Source organism: Phaseolus vulgaris, chromosome 5 (genome assembly GCF_000499845.2).
Source record: "Phaseolus vulgaris cultivar G19833 chromosome 5, P. vulgaris v2.0, whole genome shotgun sequence".
NCBI classification, from domain to species: domain Eukaryota; kingdom Viridiplantae; phylum Streptophyta; class Magnoliopsida; order Fabales; family Fabaceae; genus Phaseolus; species Phaseolus vulgaris.
The window spans coordinates 38772311-38792464 of NC_023755.2; the positions used below are offsets into that span (position 1 = coordinate 38772311).

The following is a 20154-nucleotide window of genomic DNA, read 5'->3' on the forward strand; positions in this document are numbered from 1 at the left end:
ATGTTCTGGGTGAATCATAATAACTAGAAAGAAAGTCAAATGATGTCATGTTATTTATTTGGTTCAACCAATGCACATGCAATTCACACAGTTAATTCTTCAGTCAATGTTTATGTCATTCAGTACTTTGCCTCTTCCCTCTCTTAAAATCAAACCACACTAACACAACTCCAACCCCACCAACCCTCTTGCAGAGAAGTTATTCTTTGATTGTACTGTGGTGTTTTTTTGGTTTTATCTTTTCTCAGTTCACTGCTCAGTTATTCTGAAGAACAATAAAACTGTCATTTCCCATGAAAATAGGAAGCGTGCGTGTCTCCTTCCTAAACCATTTCCTATGAATTTGGTTACCACTGTCGGTTTGCTTATATTTTAGTCTTTTTCATAGGAGGCTGTCCCTTACTGTGCTTCACCCTATATGCTGCTGCTAACTCCAAACAACCTCACTTCAATTTTACCCTCCTTGGGTTGTCGGTGAAAGATCTTCAGAATGGGGTTGAAGCTTATTTTCCTGATAATTAAGCTACATTTTGTTATATGTACACCCCAGCTTCATGAATATACTGGTATGAGCTTCATTTACATGTTCTGATAAGTGGCTTTATACTTCTGCTGCATGTATGATTCATTTCAGTAGCTCATAAATTATTGTTGAACATGAATGGTGGTTCATTATACATTTAAGGTGTTTGTTTGTTTGGGAACTGTTCCCTTGTTTATGCTGCAAAATAAACAGATGGGAAACTGTTCCCTTATTTCTTGTTGATTCTCTGTGAGACTGTGAATTTATAAATGAGCTTTGTGTTAGTTCCACCCTTTTCTCTTTTGCTAATCTTCACTGAGTGTGTTCATTGTTGAAGTGAAGAACAAAGCACTAAATTAAGACCTAAGTATGCTGGTCTGTTATACTACAGCAATGCAATAATTTCGTTTGAATACTCATTGATTATTTAATTGAGACTAGTTTTCGAATTATATACAAAAAAGTTGTCACTTGAAGAGAATTTTTCAAATATTAACTATGCAGATAATTTAGGTTTAAACTCTTTGGATTTGTTTAGAGTCACTACTAGTGTGTTGACTTGCCATTCTAGGCACAGATGATAGCATATATAAGCAGCAGGTCTCTCACTTTTTTTGTTCACCATGTCAAATTTAGCATTATTGCGAAAATACTTCTTTGGCTGTGATTTTAGAATGGACTAGAAAAGAGAAAAAAAAGTTCAGATGAATGAATCTGAGCAGTTAGTCTCAGTAATTTAGCTTTCTTAGTATCTCTTTATACCCTCATAACAGGTTGAAGATTGTGAAATATTCTTTTAGAGTGAAATATACAGAAAAGCCTTGCATTTTGTCTTTGCTTTGACAGGCAAAAACAAGCAATGCAATTGAAGCCACAATTCATTCAACCCACAGAACTAAACCCACCAATCTAAATAACTAGAGCCACCTGTGCAGTTTTTTTTCAACCTTTTTTTGTTCCATTACTTCAACTTATTTAATAGTTTATAACTTCCTCTCTACCATGTTCAAACTTAAGATTATTCAAATTAAATTTTAAATTCTTTAGCCAGTTATTTGCACCATTCGAGAATCCGAAGCCCTTCAAGCATTGCATCCCCACCTACAGAGTCACCTACTGGAGTTCCTGCTAGTACTACTGCACTTCCACCTTCCAAGGCATCTTCTAGAATTCCCAGAAGTATTGAACTTTCACCTTCCCAATCATTCACCAAAAGGAAATGGATGCACAGTTCCATGGACTCTCCAATTCCACACCACAAGCATCACCATTCCAGAAGAAAGTTCAGCAACCAAGCTCCTGGACCAACCTTTCCAATCAACCCTCATACTCAACAAGGTTTGATTATCTGAAAAACAAAGTTCATGCACAATTTCAACATTTCTTGCCTTGAAAACCTCAAATCACAACATTCATTCTCTTTACCTAGGTCCTCCTCCTGTCTTCAAATCACAACATTCATTCTCTTCACCTATGAGCCGGGATTTACATGCACCTGCACCAGCACCAATAGTTCTATCACACCACTTGAATGGTATTAAACATTCATTTCGGTCATTTCTCTTACTTTTGTTTATTATGTCTTGTCTACCTTGATTGCTAATTAGATTTAGCACCTCATTCTTTGTGGCATGCTATGTCCATCACCATCAGTGCCCTCTACTTCACCTAGAATTTCACCTCTAGGTTCATCAGTGAAGAAGACAAGGACTCCACCACCAGCATACGCTTTGGTTCTACCATCTCCACCGCCTAACAAAGGTATTACTATAGTCTACACTTTATCCTGCAACTTCAAAATTTTAGAGGATCTTTATATTACATCTTTACATTGATTCCTTCTCTTCAATAATCCCACCAAGTTATGCAATATATGTGTATTGATCTTATTCCTAATTGATCTTTAGATTGTATGTCTCTGACATGCTCTGAGCCCTTGACATATACACTTCCTGGATCACCTTGTGGTTGTGTTTGGCCACTCCAAGTTAAACTTTGCATCAGCATTGCAATATACAAGTTTTTTCCTTTGGTTTCCAAGCTGGCCAAAGAAATTGCAGCTAGTGTTTTGCTGAACCATAATCAAGTACGCATTGTGGGAGCCGATGCAACTATTCAGCAGCTTGAGAAAACCACTGTTCTCATAAACTTGGTACCCCAAGGAGTGAAATTTGATGATACAACAGCTTTTTTAATATATAAGAAATTCTGGCAGAGAGAGATTCTCAATGATGCTTCTACCTTTGGTGCCTATGAAGTGCTCTATGTTCATTATCCAGGTTATATACATTAACATAATTTTCTTAATACCATTTTTTGTTAGCATTATATGAAGTCAATAAATGTAAGTATATTTGGTTTCATTTTTTTTTTGGATAACATATTCAGGTCTTCCACCATCTCCACCTTCAAATGTTGACGGTATAGATGTTGAACCATACCCCAGTCACGACAACAATGGAACAATGATGAAACCTCTAGGAGTAGATATCTCAAGGAAGCAAAAAGAAGGGAGTGGTGGAAGAGTGGTTATTATGATCATCCTGTCATCTTTTACTGCCTTCTTTCTATTCATTGGATTTGTATGGTTTTTTCTAACGAAATGCGGTTCCTGCACTCTTGAACCTGAACATATTCCAGATGCCAAAATTCCATCCACTTCAAAGCGATCAGGTAACTTAAAAGTACTGATTCCGTCAAAGTCTTGATGATACTTTAGATACCGTAATAGGAAAACTTTTGTTTTCTATCATTTCTTTAAACAAATAAGTGTCATGATGATTTCTTTCATGCAATTAGAAATACTTCTGTACTTTGTTTCGAAATCTTTAAAATGGAAATATTGATTGTGGGGTACCCCCAGATGAGGAGGACAGTACCAATATTGTGAGTGTCTATGTTTCAGACCAAAACTCATATCAAACGGTATTCTAAAAGCAAGTGAACTGCTTTCACCACAAAATAAAAGGGCGTCATAAATGTTTCATAGGGAGTCATGTGACTAACTCAGAACTATTCTTCCATCTTCTACTTAACAAAACTGTGTTTATTACTTTTAAATGACATACACTTATTTTGGAAAAAGTGTTTCTGTTGGGTTGGGAGGGTTCTGCAATGTCAGTTTCAATTATAAATATTTTCTTCAACCTAAATTGTATTGAGGGATGTTTGATTATATTGTGCTGTATTATTTGTATTTTACATGGGTTGCAGTAGCAGGTGTGGTGGCTAGTGGTATGTGCATAGTTTTTTGTACATCTAAATCTAATTTACTGCTTGAAATACTTGACTGGTCGTTGCAAATGTTGAGGAGTACCTTTACTTTTTGGTAATTTTAGAAGATCAAATTTCATGGACAAAATTGATGCTTTACTCACTTTAAACTACTTCATGAAGTTTGAAGTGTTAGTTTCAGGTTTTCTGGTTACAATGCTCATTTAGTCTTTTGTTTTTTGGGATTTATCCAGACACTGCTTGAAAAATCTTCATTTTAGCTATTTATTTGAGAGTCTCCATATTCAAGTAGTTGACAGTGGAATTCATCATGAATATGTCCAAAGCAGGTACTGCCAGTGCTAGGTCATTGATTTATGCGAGCATGCCAGGTTCTAGATCAATGTCCTTCAGTTCTGGAACATTGATCCATGCAGGATCAGTTAAAATATTTACTTTGAACGAAATCGAGAAAGCAACAAATAACTTCAATTCTTCGAGCATACTAGGAAAAGGTGGCTTTGGTCTTGTTTATAAAGGTGACTTAAATGATGGCAGAGAGGTGGCTGTGAAGATTCTCAAAAGGGATGACCAGCATGGTGACCATGAATTCTTTGCAGAATCAGAGATGCTTAGCTGCTTGCACCATAGGAATTTAGTTAAACTGATAGGTATATGCACAGAAAAACAGAATCGCTGCTTAGTCTATGAGCTTGTCCCTAATGGCAGCGTGGAATCCCACTTACATGGTAAGCAAAGTCACTGATGACAAAGTCATCAACACTTTTCTTTTTTCATGTGATGACAGATGATTGTTGTTACTTGAGATGTCAGTCGAACTGAAATGTTAAGTTTCATAATGATGTCTAACATAAGACCTTTAATAAAAAAAAAAGTCATCAACACTTTTGAAAGCCAATTCTTAAGAGTCTGACTTCTGAATGCTCTAACTTGTCGCTAGGTGTTGACAAGGAAACAGAACCACTTGATTGGAATACCCGGATGAAGATTGCACTTGGTGCAGCTAGAGGATTAGCCTACCTTCATGAAGATTGTAATCCATGTGTCATACACAGGGACTTCAAATCCAGCAACATCTTACTGGAATATGATTTTATACCCAAAGTTTCAGATTTTGGCTTGGCCAGAACAACATTGAAGGAGGGAAACAAGCCCATCTCAACACATGTTATTGGAACATTTGGGTAACAATTTCTTCCTAGACCTTTTATATTGATGATTTTTTGGGTCATGGACATGATAGTCAAATTAACGAGCTTGCAATGCACTACTGATTTTGTCTCAATGGCATCTTGTTTTGAAGCTACGTAGCTCCTGAATATGCAATGACGGGACATCTTCTTGTCAAAAGTGATGTTTACAGCTATGGAGTTGTTCTCCTTGAGCTTCTAAGTGGAAGAAAGCCTGTGGATTTGTCGCAGCCACCAGGTCAAGAAAACCTTGTTGCTTGGGCTCGTCCACTTCTTACAAGCAAGGAGGGTTTGCAGAAGATCATAGACCCAGTTATGAAGCCTAGTGTTTCTGTTGATACCATTGTAAAGGTTGCAGCAATTGCATCCATGTGCGTGCAACCAGAAGTCACACAGCGTCCTTTTATGGGTGAAGTTGTTCAGGCCTTGACACTGGTATGCAGTGAGTTTGAGGAAACAAGAGTTCTGTAAGACCCTAAAGTCTTTTAGAAGAGGACCCTGCAATTGATCTTGCAACAAGAGTGTTCCAACATAGTTATGAGAACCAAGGTAGCAATATTGTCATCATAAGCAATGCCCAAAAGGGGCAAGGAATTTGTTTATTGTTACTTATTATCATGGATTAGAAGTTGATGTTACAAACTTTAGGAGTAAAACATGTACTTGAAAAAAGTGATCTATTCATGTTACAATTGAAGAACAGAAATTTGAGACCTATGCTGAAGTAAAAATCAGACATGAAACACATATAAATTGATTTTAATTTCCAAATGCAGATTACTTCTTTTGTCCAAATTCCAGTATAATTAAAAGACTTTTACTGTAGTTTAATTTTTGTGGACTCCAATCTTTTTGTAAGGTTCCTTTCTTTCTTTTGGTTGGTCTTAATGAAAGTTACTAGTTTTTATTTCATACAGATCTTAATGACAACTTTGGTGGTTAAATTTTGGATGAAATAACACCTTCATTCTAATTTACTCTTGGTAAATTTGGGGTGCAGACACCTGATAGGGACATGCATTAATAGCTTTGGTTTTAGTTCTGAACTCAAAACAGGTGATATTCTCACACACAAAAACTGAAGATTTGGATGGCATGAAGAGTTTACAGTTACACAGATGCCACAAATGATTAAGATAATAAATCTTTTTGTACAAGAAGAAGTTGATACACTTCTTTGTAAAGGAATTTGCAGACAACATAATAAGGTTTTCAAATAATTTTCTGATATAATTGAGGACAAAGAGGTAGCATTGCTCAAGATTCTACTCGGAAAGAAGTTGATTATTCTGATTGTTATGTCATTATCATAGGAACATCACATTCATTATATAGATGTGGATTGCTTAGAAAAATAGCAATAAAAATTTTCCGGACATTTTTAATTCATGGTATAATTCAAAAACATTCTGCTTCAAACACAAAACTAAACTAGAGTAAAGTTTGACAAAAAATACAAATTGTGTGGAAAATACTTCAATATAGTGCCTACTCTGCATTCATTTTCAGTTGTATGTGCCGAATATGTGTTCTCTGCCATAATTTATTTATCAGTACATTATAGAAAAATTGAAATTCAAAATACCAGAAAAAAATTCAACAAATTCAGTTAGAACTTAGAAAAGTAATACGAAAACAAATATTTGGTTCTCAACAGACATCTATTATTCCCTCAAATTAAACTAATCTAATTGAGCTCACCAAAAAAGTTAAATTCTGAACTCTTGTTGAACCATAAACTTAGAATGTAACAAGCTCAGAAGTCTCTAAGAGAATTGAAGAGTTAAGAGAATGCAAGCAATAAGAAGCCTCTTGTTTGGAAGGCTATGCAATATAAGTTTTGAAGTTTTTTCAACTAATCAATTATAGTGTATAGTATTAGTTAATTACAGTGTATTTGTATTATCAAAAGTGCTCTCTGTGGTGCTTTGGATGAGTGAGACATGAATGTAGGACAGTAAATTCAAATCGGCCAAGAAGATTCTCAGACTATCTCGTGACTAAATTTGTGAGCAATTTAGTTAAATGAAATGAGGTAGAGTATTGTAAAACACTCACTTAATAGACTGTGGTATTAAAACAGGGAGGGTGAACTCTCCAAGTTTACATTACTAATAAGACCCACATCGTCTGGTATTGTAATGTCTGATTTGATGATCATACAATAAAACGAGGAGACTGAGACTATCATCCTCACGCAGCCATGTGATAAACACAAAGCGAATTATTCTTTCGCCTTTTACTAAAGAATACCGTGTGTTTGTCACTACAAATGGCATACGCCTATTTTTGGAAGAGTCCTGTTGAAGGACTCTGCTTAACTAGTGGAAGTTTTATTTGTTGATTTGGCTAGTCCTTGGATTGTGTACATACTTTCCTTAGATGATTAGGTATTTTGTATTTATAAGTGTAGTACTTGTTTCCTATCTAATCAGTTTATATTGTCTATTTTATGAGTTTATACTTCTAATTTTGTTGGGACTATTTATTTATTTTTTATTGTCTATTTTATGAGTTTATACTTCTTATTTTGTTGGGACTGTATATTTATTTTTTATCAGTTTATAAAAATATTACAGTGGTTTTTTTTTATTTTATCGGGAGTTCATGGTTTAGTTTAGGGTTTTTATATAATAAGTGTTGCTTGTGTTGTTTTCATTTTATTTTATCAGTGTTAGTTGTTTTTTATTTATCAGTGTCGTACTTGTTTTCTATTTTATCAGTTTATAGTACTTGTTTAATTGAGACTGTATATTTATTTTCAGTTTATATATTACTTGTTTTTTACTTTCCCTAGAGTTTAGGGTTCAGTTTATATAATACTTTGGTCTTCATTTTATGGAGTTATATAATCTTGGTTTATTTTATGGATTCTAATATTTACTTTGTTTAGTTTATGGACTTTATAATCTTATTTTATGGACTTTGATACTTGCTGAGTTTTTATTTCAAGAGTTTATATATCATTATTTTATTTTATGAACTTATACTAAATAGCGTTTTGTGGTTAGTTCCTTTATTCAATGGAAAAATTGTCAGTTCAGAAATAAGCTATTATTAAACTGTCAGTAAATTATCAGAGTAGCATCAATCCTCTGATCTACTAAAACAAACCATACAATGTATCATAGAAACTTAATCAATGAACTCAAATATTATATAACTTAACATAATCATATTCATAACTAATCATTTTAGGGCTGTGTCCCAAAGGCCTAAGATATACTTCCTAGAACTTTTATTTATCAGTGTGTATCAGTTTATATTGTTTATTTTATATTACTTGGTTTTTTTATTTTATTAGAGTTTATATATTACTTTTTTTTTATCGGAGTTTATATATTTACTTGGTTTACTTTCCCTAGAGTTTATTATATAATACTTTGGTCTTTTCATTTTACGGAGTTTATATAATCTTTTATCTTACTTTATGGACTTTTATACTTGTTGAGTTTTGGGTATATACTTTGATCTTTAAATTTTATGGAGTTTATATTTTATATAATTTTATTTTATGGACTTTTATTAATCAGAGTTTGGTTTTTTGTTTACTATGTTTTCTTTTTGTTGTAACTCCTTTAATTATTTGGACAATTGTCAGTACAAAATTAATCCATGAAACGGTAAATTATCAGAGTAGATAAACAAGCTACAAAATGTACAATAGACAAACTTCAGTAAACTTATATATTATATAACATTAACATATTTCAAACTAACAATTTTAGGGCTATATCCCAAAGGAAGCCCTTCCAGAAATTCTCGAAGGCCTAAGATAGACTCAGGCCCAAGAGGGGGTTTGGAAATAGTTTTCAACCAGCAATAGACGCGCCTCGGTTAGAACCTCACTAGCTGCGTCATTGCCCCAAGCGCAAAGATAATTGCAAACGTCATCGGACGAGTTATTTATTAGCACTTGTCAGTCTCAACTAATACTATAGATTCAATGTGGGACTTCAGCCAGTGTATCATGGCCAGTTTCCACTTGCTGACTTTCCGAGCTATATTCCAATGATAGATAGCATTCCTCCTGTTCTTTTAAGTGTTTTCTACTTATCCAAGTCTAACAAAAGGTGTTTTTAAAGCACTAAAAAAGCAAAGGTTTCTCTCATGCAATCACATGTATATATTGTAGAACATCAAATTGTAGATTAAGAGAAACTGAAAAAGATGAAGAGGTTTTAGTATAAATTACTTCACGACTCAAAGGATGGAGAGAATACCTACTAAGGGATTGGATGTGGTCAAAAGATAACACAGAAAAGCTTTCTGTAGCCACTCTCATACTTTAGAATGAGAGTCTACACCCCTAATCTCATATTTCTCTTACAGCTTCAGATTTTTTTCCCCAGCCTCTTATATCTCAATGTTTTATTCAATTTATAACTGTTTATTTAAAATATTTCAAACAACATTAATGTTTTTCAGATATTGATAATATTATGTTGTATTATTTGTATTTGTACATAGTTTGTCTGTGTGTGAAGGGGAGAGAGTAAGATGGTTGAAAAGCTTGATGCTGAATAGAGCTTCTAAGTGTTGCCGTTTTCTGTTGTCACCATTCCAACCCATTTTTATGATCTCTCCTTCAATCTCCCACCTTCACACGCAACGATTCTATGTTACCCAAAGTCATGAACTTGTTGATTCCCTCCACGCCTTTTTCCAACGTTGCCTCACTCTGCATCAAGCTCGCCAGGTTCACTCCCAATTGCTTCTCACCGCCGCGCATCGTTTACCCTTTTTGGCCGCCAGCCTCATAGCCGTTTACGCACGTTTTGGCTTTCTCTCTGACGCTTGCAAAGTGTTTGCTGCAACCCCAGTTGAGGGACTCCATCATCTTCTTTTGTGGAACTCCATTATCAGAGCCAATGTATCTCATGGCTACCATCAACGCGCGCTTCAACTTTATCTTGAAATGCGAAAGCTTGGAATTTTGCCCGATGGCTTCACTCTTCCCTTGATAATACGGGCTTTCTCGTCTCTGGCTATCTCTGATCTCTGCAGGATTGTCCATTGTCATGCTTTGCAGCTGGGGTTTCGGAATCACCTTCACGTCGTCAATGAACTCGTTGGTATGTATGGGAAGCTCGGGCGAATGGAGGATGCTCGCCAACTGTTTGATGGAATGTCTGTTAGAAGCCTGGTCTCGTGGAATACTATGGTTTCGGGTTATGCCTTCAACTGTGATTCTCTTGGTGCTTCTGCAATTTTTAAAAGAATGGAGTTGGAAGGTTTGCAGCCGAATTCGGTGACGTGGACCTCCCTTTTGTCGAGCCATGCTAGATGTGGGCTTTATGACGAAACTCTTGAGATGTTTAAGGTTATGAGGACAAGGAGAATTGAAATCAGTGCTGAAGCATTGGCCGTGATGTTGTCTGTGTGTGCTGATATGCTTCAAGTTGACTGGGGAAAAGAAATCCATGGGCTTGTTGTTAAAGGTGGATATGAAGATTATTTGTTTGTGAAAAATGCGCTGATAGGTACATATGGGAAGCACCAACATTTGGGGGATGCACAAAAGGTGTTTTTGGATATAAAGAACAAGAACCTAGTAAGTTGGAATGCTTTGATATCGTCGTATGCTGAATCTGGATTGTGTGAGGAGGCCTATGCAGCATTTTTGCAGATGGAGAAATCAGATACAGATGGTCAATCCCCGGTGAGGCCTAATGTTATAAGTTGGAGTGCAGTGATTAGTGGCTTTGCTTATAAGGGGCTTGGTGAGAAGTCACTGGAACTTTTTAGGCAAATGCAGCTTTCCAAAGTAATGGCCAATTGTGTGACAATTTCCTGCGTTTTATCAGTTTGTGCAGAGTTAGCTGCATTGAACGTTGGCAGGGAGCTCCATGGTTATGCCATTAGGAACTTGGTGGGTGATAATATATTGGTGGGAAATGGTCTGATTAACATGTATATGAAGTGCGGGAACTTCAAGGAAGGACAATTAGTGTTTGATAGTATTAAGAGTAGAGATTTAATTTCGTGGAACTCATTAATTGGAGGTTATGGAATGCATGGACTTGGTGAGAATGCTTTAAGAAGTTTCGATGCGATGATTAGAGCTGGAATGAAGCCAGACAAAATCACTTTTGTGGCTATTCTATCTGCTTGCAGTCACGCTGGACTCGTTGCTGCTGGTCGTAACATTTTTTATCAGATGGCCAGAAAGTTTCAGATTGAGCCTAATGTAGAGCATCATGCGTGCATGGTTGATCTCCTTGGTCGTGCTGGACTTTTGAAAGAAGCAACTGATATTGTTCGAAACATGTCTATTGAACCTAACGAGTATATTTGGGGAGCTCTTTTAAACTCATGTAGAATGTACAAAGACATGGACATTGCAGAAGAAACAGCATCACAAGTTCTAACTCTGAAGTCAAAAATAACAGGGAGCATCATGCTGCTGTCCAATATATATGCTGCAAATGGAAGGTGGGATGACTTCGCAAGAGTGAGGATGTCGGCAAGGACAAAAGGTCTTAAAAAAATACCTGGTCAGAGTTGGATTGAGGTGAGAAAGAAAGTTTACACGTTTTCAGCAGGTAATTTACTCCATTTGGGTATGGATGAAGTTTATGTGATCCTTGAAGAATTGGCCCTTCACATGGCGACTGAAAACTATAATTGATAATTGCTTTTGTCAAGAATTTGTTTATGATCACTCATTGCTCTTTGTTGCAATCTGGGAGCCAAGAGGGTAGATATTATTATATTTTGCAATGACTTATGCCTTGAACTACTAGACAATTGCACTCTGAATTTGAGTTATCTAGTAAATTTTGGCTTGGTATTAGTGTATATGTTGCCATAACTTAATGCATAGTGTCAATTACCTTTCATCCTGTTTTGGAGTGGGTTTAATATGTTTTATGTTGTCATGAAAGTAAGCAAGTTTTTATTTTATTTTTTTATAATTTGGAATTAATATTTTGGTCTTGTAAAATAATTTTTTTTTTATTTTCATCTCATTATTTTGACATGCACTTACTTTTGAAAGAGTATCCTGTAAGAAGCTCTGACTACACCTTTTGATGATGGAATCCTGGTTCAATCAATAGAGGATAGTCATAAGGTTTTCAAATTGTTTTATAATATAATCAAGGGCAAAGCCAAGATTTCATGAGGGTTTAGGATTGTTCTGTTATTGTAGAACTATCACATTCATTTTACATATGTAGGTTGCTCAAAGAAATAGGAATAGAACTTTCCAGACATTTTTAATTCATGGTCCAATTTGAAAATATTTTACTTCAATCACAAACTAGCAAGAGTAAATAAGCAAAAAAAGTTTTTGCATGAAAAATACTTCTAGAGTTTTATAGAGATGTCTATTTCTAAATAAACCTACTATCATGAATCTTCGACGGTATGCATAAAATATAATTTCTGCCATAATGTACGTTATTTATAAGTACATTGCAAAAAATATATAAATTTTAATATTAGGAAAAAAAATCATTCAGTAGTTAGAAAAGTTATAGGAGAAATTTGGAGAAGTAGCATAACAAATATTTGGTTATCCATACATCCATTCGCTCAAACTAAATATAAAAATCAAAGTGAAACCACTAATATATCAAAATATCACCTTATGCTTAACAACTATTAAACATACTATTTTTAATATTGTTTTATTACTGACAAACAATAACAAACATTTTTATATACTTCGGTTAAAACAATAACAACATATCTTTTATTTACAATTCAACGATGGAATCAATTGAGTGGGTGATATCTTTCCACCTTTTGTCATAGGATATGATCCAAAAAATAATGTAGGAAAATAAGTTTCTGCAGCCAAGGAGAACATATTATAACTCATAATGTAGTTTAATGTGTTGAGCCATAAAATTATATCAAATGATCTAAATAGTTTCACTTCCCCTAAAAAAACAAAAACTATTCAACCACAAGAAAATAGGTTTGTGCAACCAATGAGAATAATGATGTTATTTAAAAATAACATCAAACTGATAAAGAAGAAAGTATTTGAATTTGAAAAAAACTAAAACATGTTTATGAGTTGGTTGAACAAAGAAAAAGAACTTTGTCATAACACAACTCAATCTCTCTTAAGCCTTCCACAAATCTTTGCAATGTGTGAAGAGATCAGAAATTAGAATTGAATACCAATTATTCACAACCATTTATTAATCGAAAACATCAATATTAAAATATCATTTCTACCATTTACAAGACATGACTCAAATTTAAATACACTAAAATCTTCTTATTTTAAACGCCTAAAAAATAAAATACAAATATTTCAAAAACTAAACTGAGCAAAACTTGAACTATAATAGCAGAGTTTTTCAGGAAGAACTCTTTCAAAAATAGACGTATGTCACTCAATGTGACAAACATACGGTATTCTTTAGTAAAAGGCGAAAGAATAATTCACTATGTGTTTATCACATGACTCCAGGAAAACTAATGTTACACCATTTGATGTTATATTATGATCATACATGTGTTCATACAATATCACATTCGATGTGAACTTTGGTCAGAAATGTAAACTTAGTCATTTTATTAATTAATTTCATTTAATTTTACTTATTTGATATCATTTGATTTAATTTAACTTTTATTTAATATAAAATTTGAAATAAGTCAAATATTATATTATAAAGTTTTGATTAATTTTCATTTTCTATTATTATAAAGTTACAAAACATTTTTCTATAAAATATTATTAAATATTTTATAATGAAACATTATCAAAGAGAAAAACATGTTATAATTTTTGTTTATAATAGTTACAGTGTAATTTAAGTTTTTATCCCAAATATATTTTTATAACAGAGTATTATACAGTGAAATTGTTATCATGTTACAATACCTACAATACTAAAGTACTATATGGAGACCTTCACTAAACTCTATTAACAAACTCACATAATTTAATATTATGAAGAGTAAAACTTATAAAATGAGATTTCTAGTTTCAACATTATTTCAATAAACACTACAAAATAATAAACCTTAATAGGTCTTTAGCTCTTAAGGGTAACTACATACCTACTTATAAATAGGTCTTTAGCTCTAAGGGTAACTACATACCTATTTTAAGGATACCTACTTTTAAGTAGGACTTTAGCTCTTAAGGGTAAATCCTATGGAGATTTCTCATCTATTACCAAACTTATCATGGAGTAAGACCTCTAAATTTAATTTTATGAAATGTCAGTTTCCAAGTTTTATAAACAAACACTACAATCAAATAAAGCTTTAAATTAATAATTACAGAGAACTAAAGACAAAGTTATTTAAACAAACAAATAAAGGTTTAAATTAATAATTACAGAAAACTAAAGACAAAGTTATTTAAACAAACACTACAAATAAGTAAACCTTTTAATAATTATAGGGCATTATCCCAAAGGAAGCCCTTCCAGAAATTCTCAAAGACCTAAGATAGACTTAGGTCAAAGAGGGGGTTTGGAAATAGTTTTCAACCAGCAATAGACGCGCCTCGGTTAGTACCTCACTAGCTGCGTCATTGCCCCAAGCGCAATGATGCTTTGCACTGTTGTCTGACAAGTTCTTTTATTACAATATCTGTGACTCTCATCAATTGTGGTAATTGATGCGGGACTTCAGTTTAAGAGGCTGATTTGAGCAGTGACAACCACAACAATATTTCTCCCTTTCTTTTCAATTTTTGATACTTATCCAATCTCCTCATAAACTATTGTTCAAGATATTTGAATGTTTTTTTATATTAAAAACACTAATTAATTAGAGTTGTTCTTTGTAGTAGTTAATTTTTAATTAGTTTCTGAAAGTTATTACATGGGTATACAGACTTAATCAACCTATTCATGAGATACTGAAAAAAAATAAGAGATTTAAGTATATATTAATTTATGATTCATCTTATCATTAAATAACAAGAAAAGACATACTATATAATAGGTTATACATTATACTATGTAATAGGTTTTGGTATTAATATAGTCCTACTTAAAATAGATTCGAATCATACATCTTTCTTTCTTATGTGAGTTGTCTTTTAAAGACAAAATTGTAATGAAACACTAATATTTAAAATAGATAATATTTTAAATAAGATGATTGACCATAACAATTATATTGTGTTTTATTATTTATATTTGTATAATTTTGTTTTATTATTTATATTTGTATATATATTCCATACTTGTGTTATGTACATTTGGAAAAATAAACCTATCCTATCCATGAATTTTAAATGACATACACTTATTTTTTTTCAGTTTAATTTGTATTATATTGAGGAGTATTTGATTATATTGTTATGTATTATTTGAAATTTCAAATGGGTTACAGTTGTATATGAATGGTGGCTAGGGGTATGTACTGGCTGATTAATCTATGAGTTTGCATTATATATTCAAGAAAGATATTGAAGATTTATTACAATAAAGTAATGTACTCAACGCATCTTGAAGTAAAACCCTAACAATTAGAAGCATAGAAAACAAATAGAGGTGTAAGAAGTTGTGAGTACACCTTTTGATGAGGGAATCCTTGGATAATCAATAAAGAATAGTTATAAGGTTTTCAAATAGTTTTATAATATAATCAAAGACAAAGCCAAGATTCCATGATATTTTCGGATTGTTCTCATTATTGTAGATTGCTCATAGAAATAGGAATAGAACTTTCTGGACATTTATTAATTCATGGTCTAATTTGAAAATATTTTACTTCAAACACAAATTAGCAAGAGTAAAGTTCAGCAAAAAAGTTTATTGCATGAGCAATACTTCAGAAATTTTGTAGAGATGTCTGTTTCTAAATAAATGACCTACTCTGATGGATCTTGGTGGTATGCATAATAAAATGTGTTCTATGTAACAATGTGATTTATAAGTAAAAAAATATAAATTTTAAATATCAGGAAAAAAAACATCATCAGCAGTTAGAAAAGCTATAGGAGAAATCTGGAGAAGTAGCATAAGTTATCTACACATACATTTGATCAAATTAAATATTAAATATAAAAAACAAAGTGAAACCATAATATATCAAAATACCACCTCTTATGCGTAATAACTATTAAACATTCGAAATAACTATCAAACATACAAATATTTTGAATATTGTTTTATTATTGACGAACATTTATCAGTTGAAAAATATTGTTTTATTATTGACAAACATTTATTAATTGAAAATTATTGTTTTATTACAGACAAAAATTTATTAAATGAAAAATATTGTTTTATTATTGGCAATTTTATCAACTAAATATATTGTTTTATTATTGAAAAACATTTATCAATTTTATCAATTTAAAACAGACTAGGTTATAATAATAATTTAAATGCACTAAAACCTTCTCATAATATCATACATAATAAGTTCAAGTTTAAATCTCTTATCAAAACTTTAACTATAGATTCAAGATTAAAAGAAATAAAACTTTAACTATATATAGAGTTCTCCAAAAAGAACTCTTTCAAAAATAGGTGTATGTCACTTAATATGACAAACACTCTTTCAAAAATAGGTGTATGTCACTTAATATGACAAACACACGGTATTCTTTAGTAAAAGGCGAAAGAACAATTCGCTATGTGTTTATCACATGACTCCGTGAAAAACAACAACTAACTATTTGATGTTATATTATGATCATACATTTGTCCATACCATATCACACTCAATGTGGACTTTTAGTCAGAAATGTAACATTAATTAATTTTGTTTGATTTTTTATTGATGTGATTTATTTTTTATTTAGTATAAACTTGGAAGTAAATCAAATATTATGTTACTGAGTTTGGAATAATTTTTATTTTTATTATTATAAAGTTACAAACATTTTTTATAAAAATATTATTAAATACTTTATAATGAAACATTATCAAAGAGAAAAACATATTAGAAACTTTTTGCATAATAGTTACAATGTTATTTTAACTTTTCTCTCACAAATATAATCTTTTATAGTAAAACATTATAAAATGAAATTGTCCTCATTGTACCCACAATACTAAAGGCATGTTCATGGTATCTAAATTCCATTTAGCTTATTAAGTTAATCATAGTCAGAAAAACAGAGAACTAACTATAAATTGTATGCATAATAACTACACTTATTTTTGCAAGAGTCTTGCTGTTTTAAGTGTTACCTGTTTATTGTTTATTCAGCTGTTCTTTTATTTGTGAAGTTATTAATTTATAAGAGGATAATTGTTAATTGAGTTTATCAGTTTTCTAATTAATCTTTAAATTGATGTCTATAACTCTTAGAAATAATTAGTTACTTGTTTCTTATAGTGCTGCTTGTTTTTAATTCTTGTTTTTCATTTATCTGATTGTATATACTACTTGGTTTTTATTTCAGTGTATACTAGTTGATTTTTATTTTATCAGGGTTACTGGTTTATTATTTATCAGTGTATAGTACTTGTTTTATATTTTCTCAGTTCATATTCTTTATTTTATCGGTGTATATAGTACATGTTTTTTTAAAACTATATATTACAAAATTATTTTTATACTGTATATTATTATTTATTTTATGTTATCAGTACAAAGAAAAGTACTTATTGTGATGACTAATAATACTACAGCCTAGAAATTGATGACATAAAACATATACTAGTAATTGAATCAGAATTTAAAACTAGCAATTATAGGACTTTATCCCTAAGGAAGTCCTTCCAGAAATTCTCGAAGGCCTAAGAATGACTTAGGCCTAAGAGGGGGTTTGGAAATAGTTTTCAACCAGCAATAGACGCGCCTCGGTTAGTACCTCACTAGCTGCGTCATTGCCCCAAGCGCAAAGATAACTTAAACTGTTGTCTGACAAGTTGTTTTATGACAATATCTGTTACTCTCATCAATTGTAGTAATTGATGCGGGACTTAAGTTCAAGAGGCTGATTTGAGCAGTGACAGCCACAACAATATTCCTCCATTTCTTTTCACTTTTTGATACTTATCCAATCTTCTCATAAACTATTGTTAAAGATATTTCAATGTTTTTTTTCTATATTAAAAAACACTAATTAATTAGAGTTGTTCTTCATAGTAGTTCATTTTTAATTAGTTTCTGAAAGTTATCACATGGATATACAGACTTAATCAACCTATACAGCAGAGACTGAAAAAGATGAAGAGATTTAAGTTTAGAAAACAAATAAAAGTTTAAGAAGCTGTGAGTACATCTTTGGATGATGGAATCCTGGAAAAAACAATAAAATATAGTCATAAGGTTTTCAAATAGTTTTATAATTTAATCAAGGACAAAGCCAAGATTCCATGAGATTTTCCAATTGTTCTCATTATTGTAGAACCATCACATTCATTTTACAAAAGTAGATTGCTCATAGAAATAGGAATAGAACTTTCTGGACATTTCTTAATTAGTGGTTTAATTTGAAAATATTTTACTTCAAACACAAACTAGCAAGAGTAAAGTTGAGCAAAAAAGTTTATTGCATGAGCAATAATTCAGAAATTTCGTAGAGCCTCTAATTCTAAATAAATGAACTACTCAGATGGATCTTGGTACTCTGCAAATAAGTATATTAAAAAATATAAATTTTAAGTATTAAGAAAAAAATACATCAGCAGTTAAAAAAACTATAGGAGAAATTTGGAAAAGTAGCATAACAAATATTTCTTTATAGAAAAGCATTTGATCAAATTAAATATAAAAAATAAAAAATAAAGTAAAACCATAAGGAAACCTTTCATTATTATACATACCTAAATCTAAATTTAAGTTAAATGATGAGATTAAAAGAAGCAAAACTTTAACTATGTATACAGATATGTATACAGAGTTCTTCAAGAAAAACTCTTTCAAAAATAGGCGTATACCACTTAATATTACAAACACACGGTATTCTTTAGTAAAAGGCGAAAGAATAATTCGCTATGTGTGTATCACATGGTTCCGTAAAAATAAACTACAAATCATTTGATGTTATATTGTGATCATATATTTTTACATATAATGTCACACTCGATGTGGACTTTTGATCATAAATGTAACCTTAGTTATTTTATTAATTAATTTTGTTTGATTTTACTTATTTTTTATTATTTAATATAAAATTTGAAGTAAATATATATTATGTTGTTGAGTGGAATAATTTTCATTTTTTATTATTATAAAGTTACAAAACATTTTTTATAAAAATATTATTAAATATTTTATAATGAAACATTATCAAAGAGAAAAACATGTTATAAAATTTATAAATTTTTTGCATAATAGTTACAATGTAATTTTAACTTTTTCTCACAAATATAATTTTTATAGTAGAATATTATAAAATGAAATCGTCCTATACCTACAATACTAAAGGTACTATATGAATACCTTTATGAAACCCTATTACAAAACTTACATAATTTAATATTATGAACAGTCAAAATGAAATATCTAGTTATTGTATGCATAATAACTACGCTTATTTTTGGAAGAGTCTTGTTTAAGGACTCTGTAGTACTTGTAAAATGTATTACTGTTTTAATTGTTACCTGTTTATTGTTTATTCAGCTGTTTTTTTATTTATGAAGTTATTAAGTTATAAGAGGTTAACTGTCAATTGAGTTTATCAGTTTTCTAATTAATCTTTAAATTGATGTCTATAACTCTTAGAAATAATTAGTTACTTGTTTCTTATAGTGCTGCTTATTTTTATTCTTATTTTTCATTTATTGGATTGTATATAGAACTTGGTTTTTATTTCAGTGTATAGTAGTTGATTTTTATTTTATCAGGGTTACTTGTTTATTATTGATCAGTGTATAGTACTTGTTTTCTATTTTATCAGTGTATATATATATAGTACTTGTTTTTTAAAAACTGTATTACTTATCATTTTAGTATAATATTACTTTTTTTCTATTTTAAGAATTTCTATAATTTTTTGAAACTGCAAGTAACATATCTACTGAAACAGTAGACAAAGTAGAAAAGTACTTTACCTACTGTAATGGCTACTAATATTAATTGATGACATAAAGCATATGTTGATAATTGAATCAGAATTTATAACTAACAATTATAGGACTTTATCCCTAAGGAAGCCCTTCCAGAAATTCTCGAAGGCCTAAGATAGACTCAGGCCCAAGAGGGGGTTTGGAAATAGTTTTCAACCAGCAATAGACGCGCCTCGGTTAGAACCTCACTAGCTGCGTCATTGCCCCAAGCGCAAAGATACTTTACACTGATGTCGGACAAGTTATTTTA

General features: G+C 31.5%; 3 protein-coding genes and 8 non-coding genes across 17 annotated transcripts; 4 read left to right on the forward strand and 7 right to left on the reverse strand.

The window, feature by feature from the left end:
* On the forward strand, positions 1 to 5742 carry LOC137835851 (receptor-like serine/threonine-protein kinase ALE2). Of its 7 annotated transcripts, none has more exons than XM_068644581.1 (10): positions 157 to 308; positions 389 to 572; positions 1324 to 1861; positions 1953 to 2057; positions 2177 to 2284; positions 2431 to 2802; positions 2912 to 3196; positions 4087 to 4485; positions 4698 to 4941; positions 5061 to 5742. In XM_068644581.1, exons 3-10 carry the CDS (start codon positions 1747 to 1749, stop codon positions 5416 to 5418), a joined length of 1986 nt encoding a protein of 661 aa, XP_068500682.1. In that variant the 5' UTR covers positions 157 to 308; positions 389 to 572; positions 1324 to 1746; the 3' UTR covers positions 5419 to 5742. The 7 variants fall into 7 exon arrangements, with proteins under 7 accessions (XP_068500677.1, XP_068500682.1, XP_068500678.1 ...); XM_068644577.1 differs by having other exon boundaries at positions 389 to 566; positions 1571 to 1861; XM_068644575.1 differs by having other exon boundaries at positions 176 to 308; positions 389 to 566; positions 1571 to 1861; positions 4084 to 4485.
* Positions 5743 to 7146: 1404 nt separating this feature from the next.
* Positions 7147 to 7262, forward strand: LOC137836248 (U5 spliceosomal RNA). The gene has a single exon (XR_011085227.1). It is a non-coding gene; the product is annotated as a U5 spliceosomal RNA (small nuclear RNA).
* A 1252-nt stretch (positions 7263 to 8514) lies between these two features.
* Positions 8515 to 11791, forward strand: LOC137835852 (putative pentatricopeptide repeat-containing protein At1g17630). Its single transcript, XM_068644582.1, has one exon. The coding sequence runs from the start codon at positions 9464 to 9466 to the stop codon at positions 11576 to 11578; it is 2115 nt and encodes a 704-aa protein (XP_068500683.1). The 5' UTR covers positions 8515 to 9463; the 3' UTR covers positions 11579 to 11791.
* LOC137836281 (U4 spliceosomal RNA) lies at positions 8676 to 8826 on the reverse strand. Its single transcript, XR_011085237.1, has one exon. It is a non-coding gene; the product is annotated as a U4 spliceosomal RNA (small nuclear RNA).
* Positions 11792 to 13257: 1466 nt separating the features above from the next.
* On the reverse strand, positions 13258 to 13374 carry LOC137836251 (U5 spliceosomal RNA). Its single transcript, XR_011085230.1, has one exon. It is a non-coding gene; the product is annotated as a U5 spliceosomal RNA (small nuclear RNA).
* Positions 13375 to 14323: 949 nt separating this feature from the next.
* LOC137836247 (U4 spliceosomal RNA) lies at positions 14324 to 14474 on the reverse strand. The gene has a single exon (XR_011085226.1). It is a non-coding gene; the product is annotated as a U4 spliceosomal RNA (small nuclear RNA).
* A 1946-nt stretch (positions 14475 to 16420) lies between these two features.
* LOC137836250 (U5 spliceosomal RNA) lies at positions 16421 to 16534 on the reverse strand. Its single transcript, XR_011085229.1, has one exon. It is a non-coding gene; the product is annotated as a U5 spliceosomal RNA (small nuclear RNA).
* A 1051-nt stretch (positions 16535 to 17585) lies between these two features.
* LOC137836269 (U4 spliceosomal RNA) lies at positions 17586 to 17736 on the reverse strand. The gene has a single exon (XR_011085234.1). It is a non-coding gene; the product is annotated as a U4 spliceosomal RNA (small nuclear RNA).
* Positions 17737 to 18732: 996 nt separating this feature from the next.
* On the reverse strand, positions 18733 to 18849 carry LOC137836249 (U5 spliceosomal RNA). The gene has a single exon (XR_011085228.1). It is a non-coding gene; the product is annotated as a U5 spliceosomal RNA (small nuclear RNA).
* Positions 18850 to 19968: 1119 nt separating this feature from the next.
* On the forward strand, positions 19969 to 20070 carry LOC137834426 (uncharacterized; the record flags this gene model as incomplete). The annotated part of the gene is given in 1 exon segment (XM_068642483.1): positions 19969 to 20070. A coding segment is annotated over 1 exon segment (102 nt), but the record flags the coding sequence as incomplete, so codon positions are not given.
* LOC137836292 (U4 spliceosomal RNA) lies at positions 19973 to 20123 on the reverse strand. The gene has a single exon (XR_011085243.1). It is a non-coding gene; the product is annotated as a U4 spliceosomal RNA (small nuclear RNA).
* Between the last annotated feature and the right edge of the window lie 31 nt (positions 20124 to 20154).

Bases quoted from the DNA above. Each gene is read 5' to 3' on its own strand.
- LOC137835851 (XM_068644575.1), top strand. From the start codon at position 491: ATGGGGTTGAAGCTTATTTTCCTGATAATTAAGCTACATTTTGTTATA. The intron at 1,862-1,952 runs GTTTGATTATCT...CTCTTTACCTAG, and splicing joins CAACCCTCATACTCAACAAG to GTCCTCCTCCTGTCTTCAAA. The intron at 2,803-2,911 runs GTTATATACATT...TAACATATTCAG, and splicing joins GCTCTATGTTCATTATCCAG to GTCTTCCACCATCTCCACCT.
- LOC137835852 (XM_068644582.1), top strand. From the start codon at position 9,464: ATGCTGAATAGAGCTTCTAAGTGTTGCCGTTTTCTGTTGTCACCATTC.